This window comes from Eumetopias jubatus, unplaced genomic scaffold, assembly GCF_037043125.1.
Source record: "Eumetopias jubatus isolate StellerSeaLion01/CBP00866 unplaced genomic scaffold, mEumJub1_p1.0 scaffold_16, whole genome shotgun sequence".
NCBI lineage: Eukaryota > Metazoa > Chordata > Mammalia > Carnivora > Otariidae > Eumetopias > Eumetopias jubatus.
Genome location: NW_028274822.1, coordinates 37,817,406 through 37,836,704, shown reverse-complemented (window position 1 = coordinate 37,836,704; position 19,299 = coordinate 37,817,406). Strand labels below are relative to the sequence as shown.

At 38.5% G+C, this 19,299-nt stretch overlaps 1 protein-coding gene across 3 annotated transcripts in view; it reads left to right on the top strand.

Moving 5' to 3' along the window:
• The window catches only part of MAPRE2 (microtubule associated protein RP/EB family member 2), a 159,467-nt gene that overhangs the window by 111,807 nt on the left and 28,361 nt on the right, over positions 1-19,299 (top strand). For all 3 annotated transcript variants that reach the window (XM_028098137.2, XM_028098136.2, XM_028098135.2), the window contains 2 exons: positions 9,353-9,498; positions 12,344-12,557. In XM_028098137.2, the coding sequence (XP_027953938.1) occupies positions 9,353-9,498; positions 12,344-12,557 (360 nt within the window). The remainder of the gene's footprint in view (positions 1-9,352; positions 9,499-12,343; positions 12,558-19,299) is intronic.

The window sequence follows — 19,299 nt, the reverse complement described above, 5'->3', positions numbered from 1 at the left end:
TTGGAATGATCCTGATTATTGTGTAAAAACAATATTCCAGTAGGAAGGACCTTTATTAATTCAAATGTTGAAGAGGACAGAACACAGAGTTCTGTTGCTGAGTGTGTAAATGTCACGAGCTCAAGGAGGAATGCATGGAAGGGCTGTAATCCAGAAGGGGCGTGTGTGCCCCCGGGAGTAGTACTCCAGACACAGCTGTGTCCCTAGTGTCTCTTCCAGCAACTACGACAAGAGATGGTGACGGTTAGAAGTAAGCGCACTGGCCAAAGTCCCAGTCATATGAGAATGAAGCATTATTGTCTCCTGATTAGCAGAAATATCAAGTATCCCTTAAAAGAGAAGTTGGTGGCAGAGAATTAGAGAGTCATCTAATTTTAGAGCTTAGAGATGTATCCAATCCTGACGTTTTGCAGACAGGAATACTGCTGGCTTAGAAAAGTATGATGACCTGTCACAGTCCGTTCGGGATGATTAAGGCTTAGATCCAAGGACCAAAAGTTCAGTTCTCTGTCCTCCTCTGCCCACTTCCTGGTCCTGTTTGATACTAGCTTGAGAGAAGAAGCTTTGTCACAAATCATTTACCTGTAAAGAAAGATATAATTGTGTGGATGTGTCCGGCAAATTACGGTTGTCATTCTTCATCAATACCACCTAAGATGGTAGAAAGTTGTAATTGAATCCAGTGATACAGACATTTCTGTATAATAGTTCCTTGGCCTGTGGGAACATCAGATGGGCAATTTGAGTAGCTCTTTGTGGCAAAACCCAATATAGCTTAATGTCTTCTCCACAGATGATGTCACATTTCTGGGAAAGTGCTAGGAGATTTTGGATTCTGACAACAATAATATATATGTATTATATTTTTATATATACATTACATAAATATGTAAAACTAAATTCTTACACATGTATATATACTGAAATTTGAAATCATGACACAGGAACAGACGAATGAACTATCTCCCCAGCCCAGGATTGTCCTATGAAGAGGAAATATATAGCTGGTTCTCCATCCCAACCTCAGTCTGAAAGGTTCATATGTTCTCTTGCAGTTTATTTTGTGACTTCTTACGAAATTATAATATAGATTTCTAAACTTTGAATTTTCAGTTGTAATTTCCTAGAAGCAGCATATGAACATATGAGCATATTTAGGAAATTGAAGTTCAGGTCAGAGTATAAATTCCACTTCTGTTATTTTTATTAGCTGGCTGACTTTCTGAACTTTGTTCCCAAATCTGTAAAATAGGGTGGTGGTGATGAAAGTATCCTGGTGAGGTTCCGAATGTTAAAAATAGACATGAAAGCTTTAACAGATTTTACATAAACGTGGGTATTTTCATTTCTCACTTCTTGGCATAATCTATAAATTAATATTTCCTTTTTTGTTATCTGGACATTTCCCTTTAAAAATGTCAGTTTATCCTGATATTAATGTAATGTCAAATCCTGGAATCTGGTAGAAATGAGATTGTCTTCTCATGCTTTTCATGATTCCATCGACTAAAATCCTATATCCTTGAATCTTTTGAGTATGAGAATTCATTTTTTAATTCTGCCTTCATACAGTGCAGTGTCTCACCTAGTTATTTTGGATCCTGTCCCCAAACTTTTTAGCTCCATTAGGTCACATCTGACGTATAACAACTGCAGCCATTCTTAATGGCTGTAGGTACAGGCATAGCATGGCACTCTACAAAGGATATTTTCCTTTTTTCTATTTCCTGATCATTTTCAAAACTTGTTGACCTTCATGACTGCAGAATACCTTGAGTTCATGGGTTCAGAGTGTGGCCCGTCATAATCTTAATAAGCACAACATCCTACAATTTGGATTGCTGTTACCAGAGTGTATTATATTTAGCCTTTTGAGGCTTATCTTTCACCTTTCTGCAAACTTAGTTTCCAGGGTGGTTCTTAGTAGATTGCTTGTTAATTTTTACCCTGTCAATTCTTAAAATATATAACAACTCTTCCTGTACTCTTATTTGGGACTTTGGTAACATTAGAATTTTACTATCAACCAACCCTTGTTGGGACTCAGCTGCTACAACCTGTAAACCTTGATTTGTTGACCAGATATTAAAGGACACCCCATGCCACGTACTGTATTAAAGGCTTCTAGGAAGCTAGACAGATGAAGTGTAAACGCTCTTAAAATTTACATTGCAGTGAGGGGAAGAGAAACCACAGACCAATATAAGAATTAATAAAATAGACCTAAAACAGGATGACATGATGGGGAGTCATTTCAGATAAAGTCAAATGGTACTAGAGCATAGAGAAATTGACACTGCAGGAGAGACTAAGGGTAGTTGGAGCCATGACTTCACTGAGAAGGTGAGAGGAGATACGATGTAGAGCACAGCTGGGGGGTTCACCTTTCATAGACACTGGAATACAACAGCCTTATTCAGGTTATGCCGTGGTTATAGTTTCCTGCCCCAACAGGAACTCTTGATCATGTTCTTAGTAGCAACAATTAACTTTAAAGTATTCTTTTCATGATGTCTTTTGGGCACTAGAGATTTGGGGAACTGGAAGTTGAAAATACCCAGACAGACATACCCAGGGGCAGTCACAGCATAGTTCCCAAAGTCAATAAGCCATTTCTTTAAAATTTTCAGGGGTTCCTTTGACTCTAGAAAATATGACCTATGATAGAATACCCTAAATGATCATATAATGTACCATTTAATGGAGATGCTAATATGATCTACTCTTTCTACATTGCCTGTTGGATAAAAACGACTCTGCTTGTTTGCTCATATGGTTCTGAAAGTATAGAGGTGGGAAAAGCTGACGGTATACAGAGAGTAAACTGTGCCATTGGCAATCTAATAAAAAAAATTTTTTTTAACTTCAGTGCACAAGCTTTTAGACCCTCAAAAATAGGAAATGTTCCCAACATATTTTTTAAACTTAAAAGAGTCATAAACAGGACAGAAGCACACAAAGTTGCAGACAGTCTCATGAGTATAGGTGCAAAAATCATAAACCATCTGTGAATCTAAACCAGTACTGTAATAAAAACTTAGTAAACATCCTCACGTGGGACTTAAACCGGAATGCAAAGATGATTCAACTTGAGGAAATCTAGAATGTGATTGATCAGTTAATAGATCAAAGGAGAAAACATTTTTATTGTCTTCATGGTTGCTGAAAAGGCAGGTATCGGGATCCTTTCCTGATACAGCTGTTGGTAAAACTCAGAAAAAATATTTCCACAGTATCAGAAATTAGTGGCCAATAACAGACTTAAAGGAAGAACAGGAGATAGTCTCACTAAAGAAAAAAAGTATATATATAAGCATATATACACACATAAAAATATATTACAAAAAAGTATCGTTTTATGTATTATTTGTCTCTAGGAAACTGAAGAGAAACAACTGTGAATTTATTAGAACTCATGAGTTAGAAAATGAATGTTTAAAAACCAAATAGCCTAGATAAAATGGATAAACACCTAGAAAGACGTAACTACTGAAACTTAAAATAGAAATTCTTAATAGACCTATAAATAGGAGATGGAATTAGTAATTTTTAAAGAATCCCAGAAAGAAAAGCCAGAGCCCAGATGACTTCAATTGTGAATTCTATCAAGTGTCTAAAAAAAAAATTAACACCAATCCTTCACAAATCCTTTCAAAACATGAGAGGAAGAAACACTTTCCAACTTATTCTGTGAGGGCCAGTATCAACCCAAACCAAAGATACAAGAAAATTACAGACCAGTATCTCTTATGAATAGCACAGTTTCTCAACAGAGTACTAGCAAAATGAATCTGGCAACATATAAAGAGGATTATGTGCCATGATCAAATGAGATTAATGCAAGGTTGGATCAAATGGGATTAAAGAAACCAATGTAAAACATCATTTAATAGAATAAAGGACAAAAGCCATGTGATAATCTTAACAGATGCTGAAAAAGCATTTGACAAAATTCAACACCCTTTTATTTTAAAAAATGCTAAAGGAAGGGAACTTCCTCAATCTGATAATGCTATCTATGAGAAACTTGGAACTAACATTATACTTAGTGGTGAAGGGCTGGATACTTCCCCCACTAAGACCAGACAGGGATGTTCACTGTCAGCACTTTTTTCAGCATTGTACTAAAGGTTCAAGCCATGGCAATGGGGCAAGAAGAATAAGTATTCAATTTAGAAAGAAGTAGAATTTTCCCTGTTTATCTGTCATGATCTTGTACGTGAAAAAAAATCCTAAGCACCAATAAGAAACAATTATAACTGAAAAATGAGTTAAGCAAGGTTGCAGGGTATACAAGATCAATACCCAAAACTCAGTTGTATTTCTGTATATTAACAATGAACAATCCAAATACAGAATTAAGAATACAAGTCCGTTTACAATGGCATTTAAAAAAATAAAAATTTAAAAGTGGAAGGCTTTATATACTGAAAACTAGAAAACATAATTGAAAGAAATTAAGTAGAAAGACATCCCATGTTCATGGATTGGAAGACTATTGTTAAGATGGCAGTATTTTCTAAATCTCTAGATTCAGTCCAATCCCTATCAAAATCTTAGCTGCCTTTTTACAGAAATTGTTGAACTGACCCTAAAACTAATATGGAAATGTAAGGAAACCAGAATACCTGTTTGGAAAGGAAAAGCAAAGTTGGAGGACTTCTGCTTTTGATTTCAAAACTGACTACAAAGCTACAGTAATCAAGACTGTTACTGCATAAGGATAGGTATATAAGTAGAATTGAGAGCCCAAAAATAGACCCATACATTGAGAGCTAATTGATTTTCAACAAGAGTGCTAAGACAATTGAATGGAAAGTAATAGTCTTTTCAACAAATGGTGCCAGGACAACTGGATAGTTGCGTGCAAAATTACGAAATTAGACCCGCCATTACACCTATATATATAAGAAATAATTCAAAATGGATTACTGACCTAAATGTATGAACTAAAACTATACAACTTTTAGAAGAAAATGTAGGTGTAAATCATTATGATCTTGGATTAGGCAGGGGTTTGTTAGAAATGACAAAAGCCCAAATGACAAAAAAAGAAAAATTGTGCTTCATCAAAAGTAAAAATGTGTATTGCACGCACCTGGGCGCCTCAGTCAGTTAGGCATCCAGCTCTTGATTTCAGCTTGGGTCTTGATCTCAGGGCTGTGGGATTGAGTCCCATGTAGGGCTCCGTGCTCAGTGAAGAGTCTGCTTGGGATTCTCTCTCTTCCTGTCCTTCTACCCCACTTGCACACTCTCTCTCTCTCTAATAAATAAAATTAAAAAAAAAAACACGTGTGCTTCAAAAGATGCTATCAAGAAGGTAAAAAGACAATCCACAGAACAGGAGGAAGTATTTGCAAATTAGATACCTGATAAGAGATTTGTCCCTAAAATGTAGAAAAGACTTTCACCAATTAAAGGAAAAATAACTCACTTTAAAAATGGGCAAAGCATTTGTGTAAACATTTCTCCAAAGAAGATCTATAAATGGCCAAAAAACATATGAAAAAGATGTTTAACGTTCTTAGTCTTTAGGGAAATCAAATCAAAATTCACACCAACTAGGATGACTAGAATCAAAAAGACAATTATGATTGGTGAAGATGTGGAGAAACTGGAACCCTCATACATTTCTGGTGGGAATGTAAAATAGAAAACAGTTTGGCAGTTCCTCAAATATTAAACATAGAGGTGTACCATATCCCAAGAGAACTGAAAGCTTAAGTCCACACAAAATCTTGTACACGAGAGTTCATAGTAGCATTGCTCATAATAGCCCAAAAGTGAAAACCCAAACTTTCATTAGCTGATGAGTAAATCAACAAAATGTGGTATATGCACACAATAGAATATTATTAAGCCATAGAAAGGAATATAAAGTTCTGATACACACCACAACATGGATGAACCTTGAAAAGATTTTTGCTAAGTTAAACCAGACACAAAGGACACATAATTTATGATTCATTTATATGAAATGTCCAGAATAGGCAGATCCATAAAAAACAGAAAATAGATTAGCAGTTGGTTACCAGGATCAGGGGGAGGGGGTGGGGAGAGAGTGGCTGCTAAGAGGTATGAAGTTTATTTTGGTGATAATGAAAACCTTCTGGAATTAGATAGTAGTGATGGATGCATGATTCTGTGAATACCTTCAATGCCACAGAATTGTATACAATTGACCCTTGAACAACACGGGTTTGAACTGCACGTTTCCATTTATATATGGATTTTTTAAAGATAAGTACAGTACAGTGTCATAAATGTAGTTTCTCTAGTGATTTTCTTAACATTTTCTCTAGCTTGCTTTATTGTAAGAAAACAGTATTTGGATAGAATACATACAAACATACAAAACATGTTGACTTTTACTGGTAGGCTTTCGGTAAGGCTTCTAGTCAGCTGTAGGCTATTAGTAGTTTAGTTTTTTGGAAGTTAAAAGTTACATGCAGATTTTCAACTGTGTGGGAGGGTCAGCACCCCTAGCACCCAGCTATTCAAGGGTCAACTGTACTTCAAAAAGTTGAACTTTGATATGTGAGTTATATCTCAATAGAGCTGTTATTTAGTAAATTACTACTTTTTTAAAGAAACTCTATTTTCTATATGCCATGAATGACATATAAAAATAGAAAGGAAAGAATGCATGATAAAATTTAAGACAATTAAATTTTGAGGAAGAAGGGAAATTATTCTACAGTTAATATATATTAGAGTATTTGATTAAGAGTATGAACTTAACTACTGGAACAGACCAAAATAAATTTAAGTCTAGAAAGAGACCTTAATGCATGTATTAGGAAAGCAATATATAGTAAAGCTAATGCTTTTCCTCAGTGGGAAAAATACAGATTATTCATGAAATGATGACGTTCAACACCTAGCTGACTTTAACAGTTGGCATTTGCCGATGAAAATAGCAAAAAATAATCCTGGCAAGCTTAAGCAGAGACACATTTACAGGAAGAATATTTGGTAGCTCAGTCAATAGGAAATCAAGCCAGAAGCTGGGAACAGAGCCTCCCTTGTGCCACTGGCCTAGGATGCCACTGTGTTGTTGTCACAGGACTCTAGATCCCACCAGTGCCACCATGACTAAATTCTAATAGTCCCTGTGTATTTCTGTCACTATTAAGACTGAGATCCAGGCAGAGCCCAGAACACAGGCCTGCATCTTTACTGCTGGGGATGGGGAAAAGGATGTCTGCTCACCATCAGTGCTGTGCTGGGAGGCAAGGCACTGTAGCATCAACCCAGACAGGAAGTTGCCCAAATGTTGGCGAGCCAAAAATGACAGATTCCCACTAACATTTGGAGTAACTAAAATTAGAGCCATCCTTTATGTCATGGACCAAAATAAATTCTACATGAATTCAGAATGTAAATGTGAATCGAGACCATAAAATACTTGAAGAAAATATATGTGAATATTTATCTAATCTTGGTTTGGGAAAGTTGCTTAGCCTGATATAAAAATCAGACACCCATTAAAAATGTCAGTAGAGACCATCAATGACCCAGAAGGGAATCAATCTGTTAGATTTAAAAAAGAGAGAGAGAGAATGGTATATACGAGAACATTAACAGTGGTTCTCTTTAGGTGAAGTAGAAATGGTTTTTCCTTTTTTCCTCCCTATTTCAAGTTTGCTTTTCTTTCCAAAAGCTGCTACTACTTTCTAAATTTGGGAAGTGAGTGAATTGGTTGGTTAGTTTGTAAGAATACATAGGTATCTGGATCTTTATACGTACATTTTATGCTAAACATTACAGAAGTAAGAATAACTCTTCAAAAAGTGGGTAACAAGACAGTTGTTTAGACAGCCCCATCTCTTGTAAAAATACTATTCAAATGGCTCTTGGAATTTGCTCCATGTGAGGGCACTTCAAAAGGAAGACCTGAATAATTGAATTATGTCTTTAAGAATGCCCCCCCCCCCAGATCATGATGTTTCTCTTATCTCCTCCAGTGTTTTTTGTCTTATTTTGTTTTTAAGAGAGCCCATCTGCTTGAGTAGGAATATACTGGTTTGTGCTCAGGGTATTGGTGTCTAAGGGGAAACCTCACAGATGCAAAGATTCTGGAGGTGATATTTACTGTGGTCTATAGTTCATTACTTTATACTCTTACCTACGAACCATGAGCTGCCTCACCATTTCCTGTTGAGGCAGCCCTTAGATCCCTGGCACCGTGTTTGATCTTGGATTCCTATCTCAGTAAAGGATGCTCAGTATCTATGGCCTAAGAGATGAGTTGGCTTCTTCCGATGTAAAAGTGAATCTCCCAAATGGAATAAAGAGCTTTTCACAGAAACCTTGATATCAGAGGATGAGGGGAGCCTTTCATGTCCCAGAAAGGCCATCATTGGCACATTATAGAAACAGACCAAGAGATCTGGAGAAGGAAAGAGAACACAGAAATGGCATCTTGTTCTCATTCTTGCTGCTCAATTGCTTTTCCTCCTTGTAAAAGAAAAATAATCATTCTGGCTTTGAATGTCTTTTCTAAATGCCTGTAGCCTTAACTATTAAGAAGATATGAATCAGTAAACATGATCTCGCTGGGATTTTCTAGTGGAAATTGTCATGATGTAAGAGTTCTTCATAAAAAACATATATATAAAAGACTTACTAATCCTTTTTTCTAGAACCATTTCCTCGGGGGCTCATTGAACATTTCTGTTATTTTTATTCCTCAGTCATAAACAGCATGACTCTCAACTTCTGTAAGTTTCAGAGTCTCCATGTCTTCATCCTTCATGTTAATATAGGACCCCATTGCTCTAACCTGGAATTAAATTGGTATACAACTGTTTTTGGCGTTAGATGGTTTAGGTATCCAGTTTCACCTAAGTCATTTTGCAAGGTGGATATAAAACAGCTTGGGCATATTTGTATTTTCATACGTATTTTTTTGAGCTACACATTTCATGAGAAGTTTTGCGGTTTTCTTGTGTTTAAACTTTGTTTTTCTCTTACGTCTGTATATTTTGATGATTTGGAGCAGGTAGCATCTAGACGGAAGGAAAAAATGTTTCTTTTTTTCTGATCAAAGCTAAGAGTTATTCTTACCCTGATTTCCTTGGTGTTAATGTATTTCTGTTCACTATTCATGGAATGTGGGGATGCTCTGGAGAACACAGCGTCAGTACCGCAGTGACTAGGAATGGGGAGAGTGGCCGGAGCTGCCCAGAGGCCTGGTCCCTTCCCCTCAGACACCCAGCCTGAGTGAATGAGGGAGGTGTAGGCACTTTGAGAGGAGCACACAGCTGAGGGCTTCCTCCCTGCCTCGCAGTCCTCAGTCACACCTGGCTACAGTCAGACTTAACTCAGCATTTTTCTCCTCTCTTTCCAGGAGCTGCCTATTGCCAGTTCATGGATATGCTCTTTCCAGGCTGCATTAGTTTGAAGAAAGTAAAATTTCAAGCAAAGTTGGAGCATGAGTATATTCACAATTTTAAACTTCTGCAAGCATCATTTAAGCGAATGAATGTTGATAAGGTAGGAAACTGACTTACACCTCCGTAAAATGCAGGGCCTTTCCTTAAAATTGTTTTTGTGCCAAAATGCAAAAAATCCAAAGACGTATCAATGGTATATATCTTGATTTGTCAAAGTAGTTTGGGGTCTGTGCCTAGCATAAAGTATCAACCCTCACTTCCATATTTGTAGGAGGCTTTCATTTAAGGAATCTCTCAACTAACAGCTAAAGGACTATCGCTAAAGTCCACTCAGTCTCTGCACACTTCCTGTTATGCAAATACATATATAATCCATAGTCATTATCTAGGACATATTTCTTAGAGGGAATAGCTTTGGGAAGAAAGGAATTTTGAATAAGGGAAAAGAGAAAAAAACGGGAAAAACCGAGAACTTTTCTTGGCATCAATAGTAGCAGTAACTAGGCCATGGAAATGAAAAACGTAAATACTGTTACAAGAGACAGGTTAAAGGAAAAGAGAAAAGTTTGCTAAACTGTACATATTTTTAAAGTAATATCTTCCTAAATCAAAGCATTCTTACCAAATATTAAAATCTTTGCTTCTTGTTTTCTCAGAATTTTTATTTCAAGAAACCTACCTCTAACAGTTCAACATTTTAGAGTCTTTTCAACTTTGTCCTTTGCTGTGGTTAATTTCCAATTAGCTCCTTCCATATGCATTGGAAACCAGAGCTACATAGGTTCTCCTTACTAATTAACAGTATTATTTCTCTATACATTTTTGTATCCTTTCTCTATACATGCTTCTAGATCAAAAAGGAAAACACCCACTCATAGGTTTATTTCTCTATACATGCTTCTAGATCAAAAAGAAAAACACTCTTAAGTAGCTATGTAACAAATTAGGGAGCTCTATATTTCTGTGGAAGCATATACAGAGAGAGTGGATGAGCCATTGTTAAGAATGTTGAATATAAAATTCTGGTGCAGGAAGATTGGCCTTCATCACCGTTGTTGGCCTCTCTGCTTAATATGCTCTGATTTCACCCAAGTGTTTTTGGAGAGGCAATGGTCCCTGTGCATGCTTGGCAGAGCATAACACAGGTGGGAAGTGTCTGTGTGCAGATTTGCTTGCCACCCCAGATTTTGAACTTATGCCCCAGAACTTCCATTTTGATAGGGAGTGTGAAATTAAGTCAACAGAAGTAAGTGCCTACTTGGAACAGTTAAAGTAGTACCATCATCTAAAACTGGTTCTAAATGTTAACATTTGGCAGAAAACAAAATCTAGTACCATGTTAATTAAAGGGCCTTATTCCCTAAGAAGGCACTTAAAAATCAGTATCTGCATTAACAAAAGTTATAAATCAGAAAACATGAAAATATTTGGCACAATAAAAAGTCAACTATTAAGTGCATGTGTGGAAGGAATTCTTCGGTGTGGGCAGACTTCACTGAGTCTGGGAGGAGAGCGAGATCTGCATCCAAGTCTCCCTGACTGGAAGAGTCTTCACAAAAAATGTGGTCCCCTCCCAAAGTTTGTTTCTCTTTATTTTGCTCCATACTTGAGTTCTTTTCAGTTTTAGCTTCATCAAAAACATTTTTGAAAAATCCACTGCTAATGATTTTGTTTAATGGCTGGCCTAAAATGCTTCAGTTGTTTTTTCGTTCAAGTGGTTGTTGATACTTAAGGTCTTTCTCTGTTTTTAAGTGGTCTTGATGATCCATTTTAGGATATTAGTGGTATCCAGCTCCTGAGGTGGCAAAGCCTTGCTGAAAATTTAATTTATATGGCTTCCGTTCATGTTATTACACAGTGAAGCTGAGTGCTTTGAATTTGTGTCTGAATTGTGTACCAGTGATCAGATCACTCCCCAGCTTTGTAGCTCTCATGGCTTACATTCAGCTAGCATTCCCACTCAAAAATGAGGAAGCCAGAACCTGGTAATGGCACAACTTGCATAACTAAGTCCTTTTTTTTTTCCATTTTCCTCTAAAAACTGCCCACTGAAATAAAGGTAATCAGTCACCCCACATTTCTTCCTGTCATGATTCTGAAAGTTCCTCTAAAGGGAACATCTATTGGCTGTCTAGGTTGCCATAGAAAGAGTTACTCCATGAAAAGCCGAGCTCTATCTCAGAAGTTGAGGTGAATATAGTGCAGAATGCCTTCAGGGACTCCCCTAAGCAGCCCCCATTTCTGTCCCTCTCCTCTCCCATGGCACGTTAGTGGTGCTCCTGTGTAGCTGATCTCATGACCCTGAGATCAGGACCGGAGTCAAAATCAAGAGTCGGCCGCCTAACTGACTGAGCCCCCCACCCCACCCCCCAGGCACCCTGCAGGCCGTTGTTCTTAATGCTTGTCTCTCTCTAGTGTGTAAATACAAAACAACAACAACAAACAGGAAAGTTTCTTTTGCTTCATACAAACCATTAGATAAGTGTACGTTTGCATCGATCTGAGTCTCATTCACACTGTCTGATAGCTAAATCCTTACAGGAGTTCAGTCCAACACCACTGGAGCAAGGTTAGAAAGAAAGAGGGAAAATCCATCAATCTTGAAAGAGCACCACATCCCAGGCCTATTTTTGCAAGGAGATGCTTGAGTAGTTAAATCCATTATGAAGAGGATCAGCCCCTCTTGACAGCTAAGGGTATTTCTTGTTTCATCTTCATTTGTTCAGAAGTATGAAATAATTCAGAAGAACCACCTACAGCATTTTAGTTTAACTTTTCTTTAATATGATGGGGGGAAAAAGGTGACTTTTAAAACATAGCTGGCCAAGAAGCTGTGGGGCAACCAGTAGTCCGTAATCGTGGACGCATAGGAAATAGTTACAGGGAACCCTTTGGTTGTGTTAAGTACACACAGGGTCATGACTCATGGTGATTTTATATTGCAGGTGATCCCAGTGGAGAAGCTGGTGAAAGGGCGTTTCCAGGACAACCTGGATTTCATTCAGTGGTTTAAGAAATTCTATGATGCTAACTACGATGGGAAGGAGTATGACCCTGTGGAAGCACGGCAAGGGCAAGATGCAATTCCTCCCCCCGACCCTGGCGAACAGATCTTCAACCTGCCGAAAAAGTCTCACCACGCAAACTCCCCCACCGCAGGTATCAGAACAGTGAAAGCCGACAGTTGCTTTTCGTCGGGGCAATGGCTCCGGTTGATCTGTGCTCTCCTGTGTTGGGTTGATTCTTCCCAACAGCCAGTCTCTCTGTGCCTCTGGATGATTTTTATTGTGTCTATTTGATCATCTTATCTTCCCAGCGTGCCTTATCTGTAAATAAGCCTAATGATCATGATTTAAACTACTAAAAAGGCAGAGTTACTCACTTTTTATCATTCAAGCTGTGTGTTAAGATCATACTCCAGGGATCAATTTCATTTTCTTGGTATGTTTTTCTGAAAAATACTAAGTCTGTTTAGATTTCAACTGAAATATTTTTACTGCTTAATTGCTGGCGGTACAAATCAGGGTATGAGCCAATTTATGCTTTTAAATATGAATAATCTATACTCTTTCAAAAGAAAGTTAGGAAATATGCATCCTATCTCCTATATGGTCAGTGCCAATTTTTATGTGATAATATTCAGCAAGACCTCATTTTATCCAGCTTGGTCCAAAAGTGAAGTCATTGGGGATGAATACCTAGGACTTCGAATTCTTTTAAACTGTTATGGATCAAACCTTTCAAAGATATAAACATCCTTCCATAAAAAAATAGACTTTATCAAGCAGGAGGGTGTTCTTGTACAATTGTGGTCATTATCTGGACAGTTGAATGATGAAATGCTCAGAAACTCTTGTTCCATCGTAAAAACCAGTGCTCATGCTTGTTAAATCAGTCACATTAATTTGGTAAATAATACAAATTCCTTATTTATGCCCCACCTCCAATGAGAATGGATAAGAGGTGGCTAGAAGAATACTAATACTGAACAACACAGGCATGTTGTAGAGGCTAGAGGGGTCCATCTGTGGGGCTTCCAGATATCCATGTCATTGAGGCTGGAAGTGAGCCCTCAGTGGGAAGGGGAGAGACTGGCTTGAAGAACTCTAACATTGAGTGTTTGGGCAGAAAAGGAAGGGTTTGCACAAGAGCAGGGAAGATGCCAGAAAGATGGAAGGAAATGAGGGAACGACATGTCAGGGAAGCAGAAGGTAGGGAACAGAATGGCCAACTGAGACATTTCTCAGTCTGTGGAGGAGTCAAGTAAAACGAGGACTGGAAGAGCCCATTGGATTTCTCAACTTAGGGTCATTCAGTGGAATGATGGGACCCAGAGTGGGTGGCGGAATGGGAGGAAGGAGATGAAGATAGCATAAAAATCCAGCTTTGAAGCCATGGATTGAATGAGTTTGTATAAAATAAACTAAGCTAAGCACAGGTCTCTGGAAATACGAACATTTAAGGAGCAAGAGGGAAAAGAGGAAGCTGAGAAAAAAGACATGAACATCGGGGGGAAAAACTCCAAAAACTCAGCATCAGAGAATGAACAGTAGGAAATCTCTAGAAAGAGGTATCACCAGCAGTGCCGAATATTAATTGTGGAGAGATCAAATAGAATGAAGCCCAAAAAGAGGCCAAAGATACCGGGTTCCCAGGAGGTGAGGAATAATCCTTGAGAGAACTGGTCTGTTAAGATGCTGAGTGCATAAACCTAGATTCCAGAGACTGGACGAGGGCATGACCTCACAAGTGGTAAAGTGCAGTAAGAGCACATTCCACCTTCACCAAACTCATTAGGGAAAAAGTTGAGGAAAAACGTTGAGTTGGGGGGGAAAGCTGACAGCCTCAAGAAGTGAGATTGGAAGGAGCATGGTGTTGTCCTTGATCTGTTTTCACCTGCTTTTAAGACAAGGCACAGTGGGCAAGTTTGTCAGATGAGAGAAAGGTCCGTGGAGAAGAAATAGTTGATGGTTGGAAAAAGGAGGGGAAATTTGTGGAGCAGGGCCCTTAAGCTGGAGGGAGAAAATGAGGTCAAGGGTGTTGATACAAACTTCGAGAGGAAGGGGAATTTTATTTTCATTTTTATTTTTATTCTTATTTTAACAAATGCTAGAGAGAGGTTGGGTAGAAAGCCACAAGGAGTTTTGGGGAACAGAAATCTACAGCAGTTCAAATTGCCCTTCAAGTTTGGTCAGAAACGTCGGTCAGTGCAGTAGATGGGGGTCCAGAAGGGGAGTGGTGTGTTTTGTCCAGCGTGCGGGCCTTGGTGAGCAGACGGAGGAGGGGAGACTCAGGGCACCTGGCATTTCTCATCTTAGGGTCTTTTTCTTTTTTTTTTTTTTAATTTTTTTATTGTTATGTTAATCACCATACATTACATCATTAGTTCTTGATATAGTGTTCCATGATTCATTGTTTGTGCATAACACCCAGTGCTCCACGCAGAATGTGCCCTCTTTAATACCCATCACCAGGCTAACCCATCCCCCCACCCCCCTCCCCTCTAGAACCTTCAGTTTGTTTCTCAGAGTCCATCGTCTCTCATGGTTCGTCTCCCCCTCCGACTTACTCCCCTTCATTCTTCCCCTCCTGCTATCTTCTTCTTTTTTCTTAGGGTCTTTTTCTAGAGCTCTTAATGATGTACAGATTCATCTTAAAACTCAGCTGCCACTTTTTTTCCCCCCCAAGTTTGTTTTAGTAGTGAAATCGCCCAGGCCTCAGAAGTTTGTTTTCCTTCCACAATCACAGCGTGTCCTTGGACCGGCACCACCGCTCCCGCTCCCCCAAGACCACCGCTCGGGGCGCTGCCTTGGCCTTGCTTTCTAGCAGTTCCCCCATTGGTCTGTCACGGACGTCACCGAGAAACACGTGCTATTTTGAGAGAATGTCCATGAACCTGGAACAGAAATACTGCCTCCAGAGCTTAACCTCTCAGGTGACACAGCTCAGGAAACACATTGAAGTCAACAAGTAACAAATAGGGTTTTTCATGTTCCAGAAGGTAGTAGTTCTTAAGGCTCGTGTTCCTAAATACCTTGACCATGTGCACCACATTGGTCTTAATCAGGGAGAAAGGATTATTTTCAAAAGTCAGGCCAGTCATACCCTTTTTAATGAAATAGGTTCTGTCTCTTGGACATTGTGGGATGGAAAAACTATACTGTGGAAAAAATTGTAGCAGGATATACATCACGTATAGAACACTGTTTTAAAAGTTATAATAGGTTTGAAAGGCTCCTATAAATACAGTAAGACCTCATTTTTCTTGAGGTCATGTATCCGGCTCTTGGGAATACAGCCAAGAAAATGTAAACCAAAATGTCTTCCAAGAGTCAGAATAGGTGTTGTAAAATCTGTAATATAAAATGTATAACAAACATGGGGATGTGGTGTCTCAGCACATAACTTATTAGGGCAAGGAGTACACTGAAAGCAATAGAAAGTATAAGCATCAGTCAGGGAAGAGCCAGAAAACTTCAGAAAGCTTGCTAAACAGCCCAGCAGCCTGAATGCTTTATCATAGAATCAGATAGCTCCATGCCTCTCCGTATCCTTCAGGATCGGTGGGACACCAGCATGTGTACTAACTGATAACACTCAGAGTTCCCTTCTAATTCTTAAGTTCTGTTTATAATCATCTCCCCCATGAACGACTTACAGTCTCTAAAGTGAAACCCCATTCAGGGCCATCTTCTTTATATACAAGTCCGATTTTGTCCACCCAAGATGGAAGGCAACATGCTTGATGCTGAGGTGTGAGGGTCAGCTCTCTGGGAATCCTCAGATCTAGATCACAGTTAACGGACAGTGATGCCGTGTCAGTAACATTCAGTAATTTCTTTCCCGCCTCTAAGCCTTGTCATTTCTCAACCATCTGCATTAGTGGAAATAAACATTGGCTGGTATAATCGAAAGCAGGAGATCATCTTTATTTTTTCGTTTCACTTTGGGATACTTGATGGATTTTGCAGTGGATCTTTCTCCCCAAATATTTCCTTAGGCTCATATTAAAAGCAACTTGCATGCCTTGACTATAATACATTAAGAGCAGTAAGGAGAAGCTCCAAAGCATCTTGTGGTAAAGGGCCCATATTAGAGTGGAAACATGATCATGGAATGGATCCTCCACATGTTGATAATTAAGTACGGTCTAAATTGACAAAAAGAAAAGTTTTTTCATCATACAGACTACTTCTATAGCCATGCTGCATGGGTTGTTTGCTTTTGTATGAAATAGATGCACTCCACACGGTGCATTCTGCTGTTGTGAGAACATGCTAGGTTTTTCTGCCATTTCAGTAGAGACACAAAATACCCTTCTGCAGCTTCAGAGAAGCCGTAGAGCCCATTGGTATCTGTGTGTAGTTGGGTGACTTACCTGCACTGCAATAAGCTTTGGCAAAAGCAGAGGCTACCACATGAGGGTGAATGACTGCCTGACAAGTTGTTCTATCTACATTTTGAAGAATCGCATCTTGAATTGCTTTTGATCTACCAACGAGGAGCCTGTGTTAAAATACACATTTTCATGATAGAGCTCTGTTAAGTGCATATATCATTGTGAGTCATGATGTTTATAAGTTTATTGCAGTGAGCCTTATCTGCAACTCAAGATAGCTGGGGGGGTGCCGAATTCAGTTGTTAAGTGTGAGCACTTACTAAACTTAAAAGGAAATTTGAAGTTGCAGTTCCTATAGCAACCACAGCTTAGACACATTGCAAATTCACATATATTAATATATTTAAATCAAATTCTCATATACAAATAAGTGTGATGCATTTAGAGTTGCTATGTAAATTGAGTCTGTGCTTTCTCTTTTCCTCAGGGACTTGAGTGTTCCAGCCTTAAAATGAGATCAATAGAAATATTAGATGGTTTCAGAAAGGAAGCAGCCTAAGAACTATAATAGAATAAAGGATTTGAACAATCATACTTAAATCCCTCAGTGTAGACATAAATAAATCCTAACGGTATTTTTCCAAAACTATGAATATGTAAATACTTTCAGTTGTCTTTAATTTGGGTTCTCTAAGGCTGTTCATAGGTTTATTTGTTGACTACCTGTGATCTAAGTAAACATTGCCTGTCACCTTCTTTGGGGAAAGAAGAGTTACTTTTACTTTCCCAAGTTGTTCTGTTTTGTGTTTTTAGGAGAGGCAGTGAAATGTAGCACTGTATAGTGATTTTGTCCTTGTTCTGATCTTGATTTTATGGCCCAAAATATGGTATCTCTTAGTACCATATGCACTTGAAAAGAATATGTATTCTGCAGTTGTTGGTTGTAGAGTGTTTTAGAATTATCAGTTAGATCAAGGTAGTACATAATGTTACTCAGATCCTCTGTGTTTTTCTGATTTTTGTTTTTGTCTAATTCTAACAATTGCTGTGAAGAAGGTGTTACATTGATTGTGGAATTGTCTTTTCTCCCTTCAGTTCTCTCAATTTTTGTCTCCTGTATGTAGGGCTCTGTTATTAGGTGCATACATATTTATGATTAACTCATTCCAGTGAATTGACCGTTATATTTTATGAGGTGTCCCTCTTGATCTTTGTTAAAACTCTTAGTCTTGAAGTCTATTTTATCTGATACTAAACAGCCACTCTACCTTTCTTATGCTTACTGTTTGCATGGTAAGTTAAATTTCTACGTGTCCTTGACTTTATATTTGAAGTGTGCCTCTTGTTTAGCATATAATTGGGTCTTGCATTTTTATTCATTCTCATAATCTCTGGACGTTGCAATATCCAGTCCATTACAATTTAATGTAATTATTGATTTGGCTGGATTTAGGTCTGCCATATTATTTGTTTTCTGCTTGTCCCCTCTGTTTTTTCTTCTTTTTTTTTTTTTAAGATTTTTATTTATTTATTTATTTATTTGAGAGCATGAGAGGAGAGAGGGTCAGAGGGAGAAGCAGACTCCCTGCTGAGCTGGGAGGCCGATACGGGACTCGATCCCAGGACTCCAGGATCATGACCTGAGCTTAAGGCAGTCACTTAATCAACTGAGCCACCCAGGTGCCCCCCTCTGTTTTTTCTGTTTCTCTTCCCCCCCCTTTTTAAAGTAGGCTCCACACCCAGCATGGAGCCCAACACAGGCCTTGAACCCACGACCCCAAGATTAAGACCTGAGCTGAGATCAAGAATTGGATGCTTAGCCGACTGAGCCACCCAGCCGCTCCTGTTTCTCTTTTCCTGTTGTCTTCTGGATTTTCTTATGATTATTATTTTTTTTCCAGTTTTATTGTGAAATAATTGACATATATCACTGTATGATTTTAAGGAATACAGCATGGTGGTTTGATTTACATTTATTGTGAAATGATTACCACAGTAGGTTCAGCCAACATCCATCTTCTCATATAGATACAATAAGAAAATAAAAGTCTCTCCTTGTGCTGAGAACTCTTACAATCTACTCTCTTGACAACTTTTCTATAGATACACATCAGCGTTAGCTATAGTCATGGTGTACATCACATCCCTAGTACTTACTTATAACTGGAAGTTTGTACCTTTGGGCCACCTTCTTGCAATTCACCTCCCCCTGCTCTCTGCTTCTGGTAACCACAAGTGCAAGCTCTTTTTCTGAGTTTGGTTGGTTGGTTGTTTTAGAGAGTCCACATGTGAGATCATACAATCTTTGTCTCTCTGTCTGATTTATTTCACTTAGCATAATGCCTTCAAGGTCCGCTCATGCTGTTGCAAATGGTAGGATTTCGTTGTTGTTTTTTTATGGCTGAAAAATATTCCGCTGTGTGTCTGTCCAACAATTTATCCATCGATGGACATTTAGATTGTTTCCATGTCTCAGCTACTGTAAATAATGCTGCTATGAACATGAGGGTGCAGATATCTTTCTGAGTTACTGTCTTCATTTCCTTTGGATAAATAACCAGA